General features: G+C 38.6%; 2 protein-coding genes across 3 annotated transcripts in view; one reads left to right on the plus strand and one right to left on the minus strand.

Moving 5' to 3' along the window:
* cpne2 (copine II) overlaps window positions 1-868 on the plus strand; it is a 48292-nt gene extending 47424 nt beyond the window's left edge. Inside the window, exon 16 of the mRNA XM_007249195.4 lies at window positions 312-868. Within this exon, the coding sequence (XP_007249257.1) occupies window positions 312-419 (108 nt within the window). The 3' untranslated portion in view covers window positions 420-868. The remainder of the gene's footprint in view (window positions 1-311) is intronic.
* Window positions 869-1762: 894 nt separating this feature from the next.
* Window positions 1763-14807, minus strand: psme3ip1 (proteasome activator subunit 3 interacting protein 1). Of its 2 annotated transcripts, XM_049483306.1 has the most exons (9): window positions 14665-14807; window positions 10846-10934; window positions 10599-10724; window positions 9937-10035; window positions 8545-8667; window positions 4489-4624; window positions 3992-4077; window positions 2520-2675; window positions 1763-2136 (listed from the first exon to the last, which is right to left on the minus strand). In XM_049483306.1, the coding sequence occupies exons 3-9, from the start codon at window positions 10711-10713 to the stop codon at window positions 2132-2134; spliced, it is 720 nt and encodes a 239-aa protein (XP_049339263.1). In that variant the 5' UTR covers window positions 10714-10724; window positions 10846-10934; window positions 14665-14807; the 3' UTR covers window positions 1763-2131. The 2 variants fall into 2 exon arrangements, with proteins under 2 accessions (XP_049339263.1, XP_049339262.1); XM_049483305.1 differs by lacking the exon at window positions 1763-2136 and having other exon boundaries at window positions 2225-2675.
* Window positions 14808-15637: the final 830 nt, after the last annotated feature.

Consider the following 15637-nt stretch of genomic DNA (forward strand, 5'->3'; position numbering starts at 1 on the left):
CAGTTCTGGAGCGCACACATAAACATAACTTGGCGTGGGAGTGGGTGTTCTGAGTGGGCCATGTGACTTCCTCAACAGCAGGAGAAAGCAGACAGCACTCCCCGCGGCACCATTTGCAGCAAATTGAAATTCATTTGAGTACGGCAGCGCAGAGTGCCTTCACCCCTCCAGTGCCCAATCAGCTTGGCTGACATGACTCCAATTCTGGTTAGGTGACAGCAGCTTTAGTAAGCTAATGAGCAATTCCAAAGCCTGCCCGGTTATCAGATGTGCGTCTGACTGCGTTCCATGTGTGTGTGCTTTTTCCACAGGCTCCGAAGGAAACTTTAGCCAAATCAGTATTGGCCGAGCTGCCTCAACAGGTCACACAGTATTTCAAACAGAGGAACCTGTCGCCTAGCAACACAGTGCCGGAGTAAAAGCTTGAGGCCTTGGGTTCACACTGCATGTTGCCAAAATCTACTGTTTACAAAAACCCCTTGACCAATTTAAAGGACAAAGCGCATGCTTCTTTTCTATAAATAATTGTTTTTAATAAATAAATGTTTTTATTTATTGGTTGGTTAACATTATACCACCTTAACAGTCAAAAATGCTATGTAAGGTCATTTTTTGTGTCAAACACTAATTGCTTCTGTAATATATGAGAGAAGGGAAGAGAACCTTTGATTGAATGTAACTTTATACTTATGTTCTGTGTTTTAAGAGATGTATAGTAACAGAAGTTTTCTGTACACTTTTCGTAGTGCTTTGTAATTTGTGTTAATTGTATAGTATCACAGTCATGGTGATGTTCTTGCTTTTCTACAGTTTAGTCAGTCAATTATGTTACAGTACTCAGGTCAATAAATTTCAACTGAAGTGTTAATTGTGGTCACACTATTATTATTCTTAAATAATACATAGTCAAAAGTATTACTACATGCTAATTCCTTTTTGTTTTTTAGAATTGATTCTGCTTTGTGTGGGAATCTGTACTGTTGAGGCAAGGTTTTCTGCTAGTTCTTGGATGATTGCTGTAAAATCTTCAGCAACAAGAGCGTTAGTGATATCAGGGTGTTGGATGATCACCACCTCACCTCTCCCCCAAAATTTTGTCATCTTAGAGAACACAGTCCCACTGCCACACACACCACACATCTATATTACAAACATGCTTCTGTGTATGGCAGGGGTGTTTATTCCTGGTCCTGATGATGTACCATTACCGGATTTTCTCAATTCAGATCTGTTTAGACGACTGTCCACAGTTATTTACAAGTGATCAGATTGGATTTGCGTGTCTAGACATCAAATATGTATCGGTGTGGGTTGCTGTGGTAACAAAATCGAAGTCAGTAACTAAGCCCTTTGGATTTGATGAGGTGACACAAAAGACAGGCTTCCTGGCCGAGACTGAGAATTTGAACAAATCGGATCACAATTGTTTTTTAAACCACCTACAAATAGGGTTATGACCCTATTAGCTAAAATTTCATGTTGTTTCTGGCTGTCCAGACTATCAAAAACAAATCTGGCTACAATCTAGAAATGCCAAAAATTAAGATTTGTTCTGGCAGTCTGAATATAGCTAATGACCTTTAAGGATATGTGAATGTTATTGACTGGTAGATGTGGTAGGTGATAGATATTCAGGCCTAAAAATGATCACCCCTTATGTAATGGAACTGGTTTGAAAACTGCTGCTCCAAGAATAAATCTTACTAAAATGGAAATGAGCACTAAAAAGAAAAACAAGAAAAAAAAGAAAGAAAAATCAGAATCACATGACAAATCAGCTTTTATTTTATTTTCCCTTTGGCTGTAATGTCCTATCCAGTTATCACAGTCTCATATCCTTATAGGGAACAGTTCATAAAAATTCCAGCATTTTTTGCATTGCAGCATTTAAAAAAAAAAGAAAAAGCCTTCAAGAAGTCAATCAAGGCGTATTTTCCCACATCTTCCGACCAGCACTGCCCAGAACAGTCTCCTTTCTCATCTGATGGTATTAGAGATACGTTATAGATGTGACATTTAGCAGTCTTCTCCTCGATCCACAGACGTCAGTCACTGTCCCCTTGGCCAACAGCACTGCAGAAGCCGCGGGGGCTGGGTGGAGGCGTCGTCAGGTTTAGGAGGTGCCAGAGGTTTAAACTGTATGGAATGTAATATGGGGAGTATGGGGGAGGAGGGGGTGGGGGTCACGTTTCAATGCACAACACATCAATGACCACAATGGCAGTTACCATTAAAGAAGCCTTTAATTATCATTAAGGCATATAAGGAAACATACTGAATATTTAGAAACAAAAATATACACACAGCTCAAACTGAGACGCACCAAATTATATAGCATCACTAGAGATTGAGCAATACTTGTGATTCACAGAACTGAAAAGGCAAAGGAGTGCACCTAAGCCTCAAAACCAAAGAGGTAATGAAGGAAAAGTGAGAGTGGGTGATTGTGTGGGTTTGTTAGTGTGTCTATCTGAAGAGCCTGTGGCGCTTTATGGGAGAGTTGGTCCCGTCCACGCTACCTTCGCTGTCGCTGCTGGACTCTGAGTCGCTGCTGCCCGAGTAGGCTCCAAGTCCTGGCAGGATGCCCACACACACTGCTGCGGAAGGCAGGTGCAGCATGCCTCCCCGAGCCACCCCTGCCCTGGGTACCTGATTCTGCTCAGCCGTCTCCTGTTCTGAAAACACATGCGCAATAATTGCAGTCACAATTATTAGCCAGGATTTGGGTTCATGCTTTCCAATCTATACAGATAATATTGATACTTCATAATTTCTGAAAGGGTCATGTGACTTTACTATGCAAATTACAGTGAGGTACAGAGGTTTAAGAGCACTCATAATTTACATCTGGACATAAACAAGTATGAAGAGAAATTAGTGCCAAATTGAAAAGCAAACACTACCGTAGAAAAATGTAAATGCAATCCACAAAATGCATTGCACACTAACAAATGAAATGCAAAACCACCATTACATTACATTTAACTGCACTTGATCCCTTTATTGAAAAACAATACACAAGAATTAATATTTTCAAAACCAAATGCTCAATTTGTTTCAGAATGGCACTTAAAATGTGATCAACTCAACTGCATTGTATTCCACTGTGTGGCACAGTGAATGTTCAAAAGCAAATCACAATGCACCGGTATGCATTCCATTTTGGAACAGTGTGCCACAATAAAATTAAAATAAAATGTAATCAATGTCCAATCAGATTAGGCCAATATGGCCAGGTTCCTCATTCTACAACTAGATAACAATACGAATTTTGTATATGGCTGCAGAACCAAATTAAACTACTAAAATCAAACTCAAAAAAGTAAATAGTTTTAATACCACTAACTGGATATTACTCTTAAGAGAGCAATGCTCAGCCCTGTATAGTGAATACCACAACTGAAAGGAGCTAGACAATATAACTAACAACACCCAGTACTCCACAGTGCAAGGAATTTAACAAGATCTCTTAGAACAGTGCTCAGAATTGGACAATTCTTTAAAAAGAGGTGGAAGCAGACGATGCAGAGAAAATAATAATATGTAACAATTCAACATGGTTTAAGAACATAAATAAGAGTGTATTTCTGTTCATATATGTTAGGAGGTTTGCCCACATGTGTGGAATGTGTTCCATAGTAGAAGCTGGTGTTATGTTTGCCTAAATTCAGACATGCAAAGTACAAATGTAATGTAACAAACACCCACTACACTACAGCTGGTGCAGAATACTAAATGTCCACTACATTACATGTTTTTACCTTCTTAAATCCATTGTAAATCCAGACTACTGCAAACATGGGACACCTAACTAGACTGTGTAAATCTGTGTAAATTCATGCTTCAACATCGACATCTTAATGCACAAGCTCAAACACAACAGAAAGAGATCGAATTAGAGATCATGAAAACATTTTATAGTTATATGACACATAACAGCCTGTTCACACTTTAGTCACAGGCTCCCTTAAGAGCCCAGCCCCCTGCCCACCTGTCTGACTGCCGATCCCTGCTGCTGCTGCCACCGCCGTCTCCTCCACCTTCTGCTTCTTACTGCTCTCCGAGGACTGAGAGGAACTGCAGGCAGACATGAGACAAAACGGCACTGAATGGATGCTTCAAATTCCCACACAACTGTCATAAAACCTGCTGCAGCTCAGCTTTGGGTGTCTGCAGTGCTTCACCTAAGAGGATTTTAAAATCAGAAGTGGTTAGTGTGAGTCACTGGAATCAGAACAAATGAATTAGCACCAAACAAAGGTTAAGTCTAAGTGGCCTTTGTATGAGTGCTGCACTTTTATATGTCTATTACACTCTGTTTTTAAGCACAATGGCTGCATTTATCTGAGGAACAATACGCAGAATGCAAAAGCTCAAATCAGTGTTCATAAGTTTGCTTTGGATGTATGATTTAAAACCCCTCTCTTCTTACATTTGTTCTACTTTTACGGCTATTCCTCATCCCTCACACCCCCAGCCCCTTTTTACCTGCGCCGTTTAACTGCCCCGGCAAGTAGGTGCGCCTGAGACAAGTGGCTTGTCTTGTGTTCAGGGGGTTTGGGTCCTGCCCTTTTCTCCGGTTCCTTCTTCTGGCTCTCACTGGCTGCCAGCTTCTTCAGAGCACTGTGAGGGCTAGCAGTTAAGGAAAGTTCTACTGACAGACTACAAGTTCAACCATGTCGGCATTCAGGGTCATTGGACTTATTATAAGCATCTTAATATTTCAAAATATTAGCTTGTTTGCTCCAAACCAAAAACGCAGGTGTGAAAGAGGGCAGCATGGTCAAAAGAGTTGTCCTTGGTCCTGATCTACTGAACCATGGTCCAGTTCATCTGCAGTGTGGAAGAACTTTTCTAGATGGTTTACCATCTCAAACGACACAACATCATATATTGCCAATAAAGAACACTCTCCAACTTTGCTCTGTGGATGGAAAAACTGAGCTTTATAAAAAACAGCACGTCTTAAGATAAATCTCAAATATCTCATTACTCCCTATATAATCAACTGCATCATGTCATACTACAGAACAGCCTTTCTTAGATTTCAGACTCCAACATATGCTTAAAATCTAAATACTTTTATGAATATATGTAATATACAGTGTCAGTGTATCAAGTTGATGGATCCTTGGGAAGGGCAAGTTAATTAGCTAATTAGCTGGCTCATGTGCAGGGGATCAGACCAGTTTGGGAACCATTGCTTTAAGCTGTTCATACACTACACAACTTTGAAAATACTATGAAAAGACTTAACAGACTGAAGTCTGACACCCTCTCACATCTAAAGACTCGCCACAGACTTTTTAGTCATGGAGCAGTCACAGGCTTAGATTTTGTAAAGACTGGGGATCACTAACTGCAAGACTGCAACTAGATTCTTTCTGAGATTATTTCCCATCATGCTTCTGGTGGAGTTTACATGCAATACATATGCGTTACAAATAATATGTATATCAATACTGTGATTTATTAGAGACTCACAAATTTTGTCCCCATCAACAGTTTATTTTTCTGTCACACTGTTAGTTCTTAATATGTTTTAATAGACTTCATTTTGCGTTTAACTCTGCCTATAAGCTTTATTACCCCCTTTTTTGCTACAACCTTGTATAGTAAAGAATCACAGTTTCACTGCTGTACATTTGCCTTTGTTTTAGATAGAATTAATGCAATAAAGAACATCACCACGACCGCGACTCGACTGCAGCTCGACTCTAGCCAGACTCTCATTTTATCCCGACTCTGGAAATTTGTCTGCGACAGAGAAATCGTTTGAAAATCGTTAAGTGCAAGGTCGGCATTATCTTAACAACTTCTAAGCAGTTGCTTAAAGCTCACCTTCCGTCGTTTTTTCTTTCATTTTAAAATGTCTAGTTGTGGTCTCTAGTATGAATTAATGACATGTGAGCCGTTTTTGTAAAAAAAAAGTGCTCAGGTGTCTCTGTATAGCTCTTTTTTAATGGAATGTTTTAGGGGTGTGTCCAAAATGACCGGATTCCAGCTTTGCTCATGAATATTCATACATGCAAACAGCATGCAAATATCTCTCCTCTGATTGGCTAGGAGCACTGCGACGCCCCTCCACCGCTCTGCCGCTCACTGCCTCCCACCTCCTAACTGATGAGCGGTGATGTTGCGTCGCTTCAGCTCCGCCTCTGGGAGTTTCTCGAGCCAAGGTGGGCTGGTCTGTGGTCTGTAATTCAAAATTCACCCGTTTTTCAGAGGGGGGGGGGGGGATTTCTTTGCTTAGCTCCTGCAGACAATGGGGGCTACAAAACAGTTTAATGTGCAGGTGTACACATTCAACTCGGAGAGACCTACTGTATTCCACAAAAAACAAGAAAAATCGGATTTTCGCGGAAGGTGAGCTTTAATAGTGAAATAAGGTTCTTCATGATTGGCCAGTCCGAGAAAATGGTATAAAAGTCTTTGTGCTAGCTTAAATTTATGTCAATTTAGTTTGAAGATAAGTTGATGGTGTTTTAAAGTTGTCCTGCCTTTCTAAACACTAAAACCAAAGCTGCTCCCTCTGACCAACTTCTCTTAAAACCTCATCCTGAAAGTGTGACACACTTAACACAAGGAAAAAACCTGCCACCACTGGGGGCTAAGCCAGCTGAAATAGGCCATACTTCTACATTACACTGAGGAGCCGAACTTCACAGCTCTCAGCAGTGCCATTACACACCGTTATCGTTCCTGCATGCCCGCCGAAGGGTTCTGTTGCCACGACAACGCATCCTCCAACCTCCTATGCACAGGCATACCTGATTGGCAGCCGTGGGGGGGGTTATATTTCTGCTCTTTGAAGGATCATGCCACTCGTTCCGTGATGGGAACGATGTCCACATAATGAGATTAACAGCAAGCACCAGCTAACAGCTCCACCAGCTTCTACCTAACCACAGCAGCTCCCAGTGCTGACATTATTACAGAAGTGCAGTCAGCTTTGCATAAATTAGCCTGAGCCACTTTTTTTGTTGAGTGGACATGAATTTTGTGCAAAGCACAGAAACACACTGTCTCCAAAAGTGTCTTACACTCTACCACAGTTCACACTCAGAAGCCCATATACAACTGACAGCATCACAATAACAATGTTAAAACACCATTAATATAAGGGCTTAAGGAAAGGTTTTCAGAAACTTTCATTTATCTAATTTATCAAACCAGCAAAAAATAAGAATCCACACTTTGCTTATTGTTACAGTCAAAATAGCAGATAAATGTAATTAAACTTTACATCTTGCGTCCTGTGTTCTGGGTGATCGGGTCACAAACGACTGGCAAAACTCTTGGTTGTTCACAATCTCTTTTCTAATTTGTAACCCTACACCTTGTTTTAGAGTTTAATCCTTTCCCTTGGAACAGAGTTAAACAGGAAAAATCCTCCCCCTAAAGGGTGAACAACCCTTCAAGAACCTAAAGACGACCCTGTTGGCTGCCTACCTTTAGTTCATTACAGGGCATCTTATGTCTTTAAAAAGTGGGAACATGGTGCAGCAATTAATTATTATTGTCCATTCCTTAATTCCTTTGTGATGGAGAACTAAAATTAGCTTTTAATATCTTAATTAATTACTTAATTAATTAGTTAATTTATTTTATTTTTCCATTCCATTAAAAATGACGCAGCCTTTGCTGTTTGTTGCACCATTTTAGATGGATGGAAATGCAGCCAGATTAAGATTAGGCCTAGGGGTCTTCCATTATTCTTTGAATGGAGTCCTCAGCCTAAATCCAGATGAAGGCACCAGCCACAAGTATCACCTTCATCCATTAGCTTTTTACTGGAGTGTGCTCAGCTAACGTGTGTGGACGGTGTGGTTTTGTCTGAAATGCTGAAAAATATGATGGTTAATATTTACCTTATTTTATTGTTAAAGTTTTATAAATGTCTGCTTTGTTTCCTGACTCTGAAAATGAATAACTTCGACCTAACTGTAGTTTTGACTGGAAATTAAATAAATGAATGGAAAAGGGTATCTGACTTTGCACAGTAATATGTCTCAACAAACACTATCACATTTAGCCTAATCTAATACATTACATAATTAAAGACACACAAATCAATTTAACAAGCAAACCAAACACTCTCCAATTGATCTGAGTAACTGTTAAATTGCACATTAACCAATGGGAAGTGCCTGCTGAACAATATTAAGACTGAGAGCACGGGGACCCAATTAAACCAAGCTTCCCTTACCACATTAACTATATCTGTATTACCTTCCAGCTGCTCTCCAAGTCTCTGATGACTTCCTTTCAAACCAGAACTGGCTCCTGGTGTGTCAGGCTCACTGTGAACTGCCTCATTTAGGAGTGTGAGCACTAACAAGGTGCAGGAGGTCTTCCTCTGACCTGAAGACTAGTTTGTCTGACAGCTGCGTCTGTACTCTCAGCTTAACGAAGACGAGGGAGCAAGCAGAATCAGACAGGGATGTTTGTGTATATGTGTATATATATATAGATATATATGTGTGTGTGTGTCTGTGTGTGTGTGTGTGTGTGTGTGTGTGTGTATGTAAAAGTAAAGGGATATCCTATATTCCTGGATCTCTTGGTGGTCCTCATCTCTCCTTTGTTTCTCAACAAGAGATTGCTGCCGTGAAACTTCATCCAGAAAGTTAGTCTCATCCTCATCCAGGCCTTTCACCATGTTCTCTGTGGAGAGAAGACAAAGAGTTGCTTCTTAAGTGTCAGAAAATACTTTCTGACCCCTATTGCCTCCACATGAGCATGGCCCTTTGAAATGACCGCTGGATGTCTTGTACAGCTATTGCGCAGATCAAGCAACCTGCCCTCAAATTAACTCCATATTGAAAGTGAGGGAAAGGAGCTGCTGGTCGCCAGGGAGACTGGCGATGGGTTTGTCTCCAGGGATACAGAAAAGGAGCGAACTGCTGAGAGCATTTCAGTCTTCCGTCAGCAGCCCCACAACATAACTGCTACTCCTCTTTGCCAATACACAACTTGTCATTCTCATAAAATATCCTCAATCAAATATACTTGTGTGTGTGAAAATAAATGGGAGGAAATGGAAGGAATTATAGGACCATTAAACAAGTGTGGGTCAAAATTCATTTCCTCTCAGGGGCTTAAAAAAAATTGTGTACCAAATAAATATGTCACATCACACAATAAAAACAAAAAACTGTTAAAATGGTATAGATATCTTGAAAACTGCAGAATGAGTTACTGGAAAAATATAAATCAGACAACAGTATAGTGACACATTGCATTATAATAAGCATAATAATAAAAACAACAAACCAATTTATTTTGATATTATTCTAGTGTTTCTTCTAACGGTATTACATCTAACAGACTTTCTTTAGCAGTGGTGGCAGCAGCAGGCCCACACTCAACCCGTTAGGGTAGCTAACTAACACAACCTTAGTATTTTCCTGTTTACCATAGGATGGACACCTTTCTCTGTGTAAATTTCACTCACAAGTGACTAGAGTAGTACTGCTAAGATACGTTTATGACTAGAATAGCTCTACTGAGGTAAATTGACAACTGCAATGCACAGCAATGCTGAGGTAGCTAAACGTATTACTAGACTAGCACTGCTGAAGTAAATCCGTGATTCTAACAGCACTGCTAAGGTGCTTTGAATACATTTTTTTTTTCATTAAATTGTGAAAAAAGGGTCAACTTAACAACAAAAACCTTCAAAAAAAAAAAAGGTTTTGGATTTGTATTTGACTTAAAAACAAATTACTCAATTTGTTTCAGCTTTGAAAAAAAAAAAAAATCATTTAGTGCATCCCTAATTCTACCTCTCCCTTTTCCAAACACACACACACACACAAATAGACAGAAACTCTCAGAGCCTAAATTGGGTCAGATATAGATCTACAGAGTCTAATCTGAGAGGAGGCAATCACACTTTGGCGAAACACGAAAGTGAACCGAGAGAGTTCTTACTAAATTTAAATTGCTCCTCATACTCCTCCTGCTTCTTATCCTTCTGCTCCTGCAGTCTCTCGAACAGCGAGCGGGGATCATACTCTTCCTCTGGGACCTCTTTAGTGTTGTGCAAATAAATGCACACAGACAGACAGAAGACATGAAAGAGAAAAAAAAAGATGTCACACAATTTCTGTTGCTGCACAATTTGTGATGCTAAACATGCTGGAAATCAGGTCACAGTGTATTTTTCTACGTAACTGACATAGGGGTGGGCGATATGGCTCTAAAATAATATCACGATATTTCAGGGTATTTTTGCGATAACGATATACTTGCCGATTTCGGAAAACAGAAAAATAATTAACTCATTTCAGGAATATAGTATAAGAGTATAACAGTATAGTCATAATGTAGCAAAATAAATAATATAGCATCAAATAATATAATGCAGCAAAAAATATTGCAGAATATTTAGTGCATGCATATAAACTGCAAACTAAAGCAATTATACAATAAATACACTTAAAAAGCTTCACAGTAAATAATAGACTACTTTTAAGACAGAACATCTCTATTATCACAATATGGATTTTTAATATCATGATATTTCTGTGTCACAATATATTGTGTACGATATAATATTGCCCACCCCTAAACTGACACAGAGATCATCTCACCTTCAGGATCATCTGGCATGCGAACCTTTTCCCATTCCTCCTGACGTTTCTTCCTCTTCTCTTCCAACTCAGACTCTGAAACAAACTTCCGGCTGAGGTCCACACCGTCCGCCATGGCAGCAGCAACTTCATTGAAAAACAAAAGAACATACATCAGAGATCAGACTAAACACACCTAACCAATATCTTCTAATTGTATAACAGGTTACACACAAAGAAAAATCCATTACAGCTTAAGAACATTCACCTTAGAACTCTTAGTTTAACAGCGTTGTCAAGTGTGTTGCTGAATCCAGTTCATTGAGTCATCCGGTCAACAGCTTACGCGCATCAGAGCTGGAAAAAACATTAAGCAGTGTTAAAGGATACTAATTGTTGGTAATAATGTAGGAACAGCTAAAATATTGATATCCTTTAAATTGTATTTCTATAGTTGTCACAATTCCCATTTCTTTATACTTGTACAGTACAATTCTTCTCTTTACATATCCAAGCCAGGGATTAAAGTCACCCAAGAAACACGGACACATATGTACAACAAGCCAAAAGGCTACTGGAACAATGTTTTGTGGACGGGTAAGACCAGAATCTATTGGTTTCAATTAAAAGCAGTATGTTTGAAGAAAGGAAAGTACTGCATTCCAGCATAAAAACCTTATCCTATCTGTAAAAAAAAGGGGTGGCGGTAGTATCATAGTTTGGAACTGTTTTGCTGAATCTGGGTCAGGATGACTTGCCATCACTGATAAATTCTGAATTATTTCAGCAAATTCTTATGGAAGTCAGGACATCTGTTGAACTGCAAGAGAATGCAGTAAGACTTTTAAGTTTTAAAGTTAATGATCTGGAATGTTTAGACCAGGTAAAAGGCCTAACCTTAATCTAATAGAAATGCTGCAGAAGGACCTGAAGCAGCAGTTTATGGGAGGAAATCCACCAACATGATGAAGGTGAAGCGGTTTTGTGTGAAGGAATGGGCTAAAATCGCTCCAAGTCTATGTGCAGTACTTCTAGAAAACTTACATGCTGTTTACTGCATTTAGGGCAGTGGCCACTATGAGCCGTATATAAAATTTGGAATTTAACAATGTTTAGTACTCATTGTTTAGACAGTCCTTCTTGGCTACATTGTGTGCAGTCCAACTTATAGTCAGAAAAAAGTAATATTGTTTTTTATGAGCCATAAATATTTGTTGTCATATTATAATTATTACATATTATCTACATCTACTGTAATACCACATCTACAAATATTTATCTTATCAGATTTGTAAAAGAATATGTGAATTTGTAGAAGAACTGTAGCTGAAAACGGGTTAAAATAAAGACAAACGAAGGTTAATGCCTCCCTCTAGTGGTGCTTTTAAGCACTACGTTTTCCACTGTTATTTTCATCACCAGCATGCACAGATGTACATACGAACATATATATAAAACATGAAAGTACACACAAAAAATGAGAAATGGTAAAAATAACAAGAAATATTCATTTCTTTCAGACCTCAAATAATGCAAATAAAACACATTCATATTCATTTAGAAACAACAATACTAATTTAGTCTTATACAGGTTTTATACAGTTTGGTCTATTGGTCTCCGTGTAACCGTTAGACGACCAGGTGTTTGTGCAAAGCTGAAAACAAGACTCATCAGTAAAGACAATGTTACTCCAGTCCTCTGTGGTCCAATCCTTATGTTTTTTTGCTCATTGCTGAAGGGTTTTTTTTCTAGCTTTACATTACTTGAGCCCTGCATCTATAAGCCTGTTCCAACTGTTACTTCTGTGCACTTCACCATAACTGCCATTTGTCATTCTCTTTGTGTAATTTGATGTAATCCTGCAGTAGCTGACTGACATTCATATAATTTAACTGTCAATCTCCAGACCTGAACCCCATAGAAAACCTCTGTAATGTAAATCTAGAGGAAACCGATGGTCACAAGCCAACAAATATAGCTGGAGTGCTTAAAGTTTTGCACCAGGAGTGGCATAAGGTCATCCAAAAGCAGTGTGAAAGACTGGTGGATGATAAACTTGTTTTTTTTTTTGCATTATTTTAGGTCTGAAAGCACTACATCTCATTTTGATATTTTTATTAGAAAATAATGTCAGTAGTTTACAGAATAAAACAACAATGTTGGTTTTACTCAAACACGTACCTATAAATAGTAAAAGCAGAAAAATTTATCATTTTGAAGTGGTCTCTTATTTTTTTCCCCGGTAACTGTATACATACACATGCCAACATGATCACGTGAACGACGGCAGGGGTTGTGGGTTCCAGGTGGGCATGAGCTTTGTGAATAGGTTTATACATGTGTTGTTACTGGGACCCAGTTGGTCTTCTTAAATGTGCATCAGAGCTACAGCCCAACGTACTGCCCTCCTATTTCACCCCTACCTCTCTGTTTTCAGTGTGCACACCTAGGGGTGGGGTGTCCTGATTCTTGTTAGGCTCGAGAGGTAGCGGGAGTGTTATGGCTACATGACCCTTCAAACAGAGGCACACTTAAAACAGAGGGCTGAGAATCACTGACCAGACGCATGTACATGTAAGTATTTTACTTGTTAAAAAATAATTATCACTAGCTATATTACCATAGATAAATGTGTAGTTTCAATGTTTTATGGTCTTTTTCTTTATAACAAGTATTAAAAAGTGGGCAACTAACTTTTTCATTCCATCTTAAATGGTGCAACAGAAGGCAGATGCTGTAACATCTTAGATGGAACGGAAAAAATTAAATATATTTTTAGCTTCCCATCACAGAGGAAGTAAGGCGTGCATAACAATAACAACTAATTGCTGCACTACCTAATCCCTTTCTTAACACATACAATGCCCAAGTTTACTAGTAAACCAACAGCTATGTGGCTGAACTTTAGGGCTCCACTGCTATATACAGCTCTGGAAAATAATTAAGAGACCAGATCAGATACTCTGATTTTGCTATTTATAGGTATATGTTTAAGTAAAATTAATATTGTTTTATTCTACAAACTATGGACAAGAAAATTCCCAAATTCCAAATAAAAAAATATTGCAAAGAAAACAAGTTCATATTCATAACGTTTTAACAAAATAACTGTTTTTTAATCACAGTTTTCATGCATCTTGGTATGTTCTCTTTATCTGGTGTTTGAAGATTTGTCCCAATTCTTAGGGGGATGAGTTCACCCTATCCTCTTATAAATCTGTTATACTCGAAAACAAGAGGTACAAGGGGTACAAAAGATAAATGGGATTGGGTCTTAATCTCAGATGGGTCTCATGTAGCTAGTGCGTGTACAACCCAGATGAGCCTCATGCATGTTTACCCCTCATAATTCCCAGCTGCGTAGGACCAATTTGAGTTTAATACTATTGCCGAAATACCAGACAATAAGGCCTAGTAAAAATGATCCTCTGACACCAGTTGAATTTTTCAGCAACTCAGTCTGCGGATGAAGCAGCAGGCCTGATGCAATCCTCTAAAATATTCAGTGACATTTTAGATAGCTGGCTATCTAACTACGAACCGCTAACCAAGAATGCGTTTAAGCAGCAATATCAGACCTGACATTAGACATGACTGTGATATCAGACATGACTGTGATATCAGAAACGACGGCAGACAGTAAACGTAACGTTGGTAACCTTAACTTAACCTAGACAACCAAACAAACCCAGCTAGTTAACAGGCTACATTAAATCTAACAGGTGAAAATAAAAGTTCTGGTCAGTGAGAACCATGCAGTCATTATGGCTAACTAATGTAAAATCTATTGTGCCCCAAACACACAAACCATGTTTGTTATATTGTATGTTTCCGCTACAGTAACGATCAGATTAGCTGGGTTATATCTGACACCGTCAGTAACGCCAGCATGCTAACCAGCTACCGCACTGCTACACAGCAGCTCCCAAATATAAACCACCCACACGCAGTCAAACAGCCAACTGAAGCCCGCAAAACTGACCAACACTTCCTAAATCCATGACTTTAAAAACAGCTCTATACATTCCAGAAGCTCAGCGAGGATATTTGTTTAGATTATAGAGTGCAGAGAAAATGCATATTTACCATCCGCTCCTGTGTGACTGTAAATGTCGTCCGTGTCACTCCACTAAACACCAAGACTCATTCCTACGAAGGTGAATCGGGAAATGTAGTTTTAGTAGGAAAGTGCTAAGTCTGAGTCTGTGGGGATTCACCAGCCAGCTAACCTAAAAATTACAGAGAACATTAGCATAACTAGACTATTCTGTATTTAAAAAAAAGCAAATATCTATCTGTTTTTTTAAACATGTGTATTATTTAAGCAATAATACATGAGAGGGAGTGCTAATACGTATAATATGGGCACTGCTGTGCTGTGGTCGTACACATTATATTACACGTTATAGCGCAAACCTCAAGTGTGTTATTGTGATTATACCACAGTTCCATTATCACTGTTTATTTAAGTATTTTGAGCTGCTCTGTTTGTAGCTGCACTGTTTCTCTTGTAAGAGCTGCATTGTTGCTAGGTTACCTGTACATGGCGGAGTAATAAATAAAGAGCATCGGTTACAGTGCATTACCATCTGATAACAGCACTCATAAAAGCCTCTTAGCCAGACACATCTCTCTATCAATCATTAAAAGTATAAATTTCTGAGGAAGTTTAAAGGCAATTTGTTCAGTTTACAATATACCAAAACTTACTTGACTGTAAAACACATATCATTAGTTATTACAGCCAAATTAAAAACACAGTTAAATAGTTATTAGTTATAGTTAAACTTAAAAGGTATTGAAAAGAAGTTTTCTAAAAATTCCATTTTATTAGAAAAATTGTGGGTGTTTTTTTTTTATTAACCGTTCTTATACATTCTAAAATAGATTAATAGTAAAATTACTATTAGTACATAGCTAATACTAAAAATGAATATCTTGTCTGATGATGAGTAGGGCTGCAGCTACTAATTATATTGGTAGTTGACCAAACTGATATTTTTTTAACTAGTTGATAATTCAACAATTCTTTCTGCCAAGACCTCCATTGCAAAACTTA

This window comes from Astyanax mexicanus, chromosome 9 (genome assembly GCF_023375975.1).
Source record: "Astyanax mexicanus isolate ESR-SI-001 chromosome 9, AstMex3_surface, whole genome shotgun sequence".
Taxonomy (NCBI): domain Eukaryota; kingdom Metazoa; phylum Chordata; class Actinopteri; order Characiformes; family Acestrorhamphidae; genus Astyanax; species Astyanax mexicanus.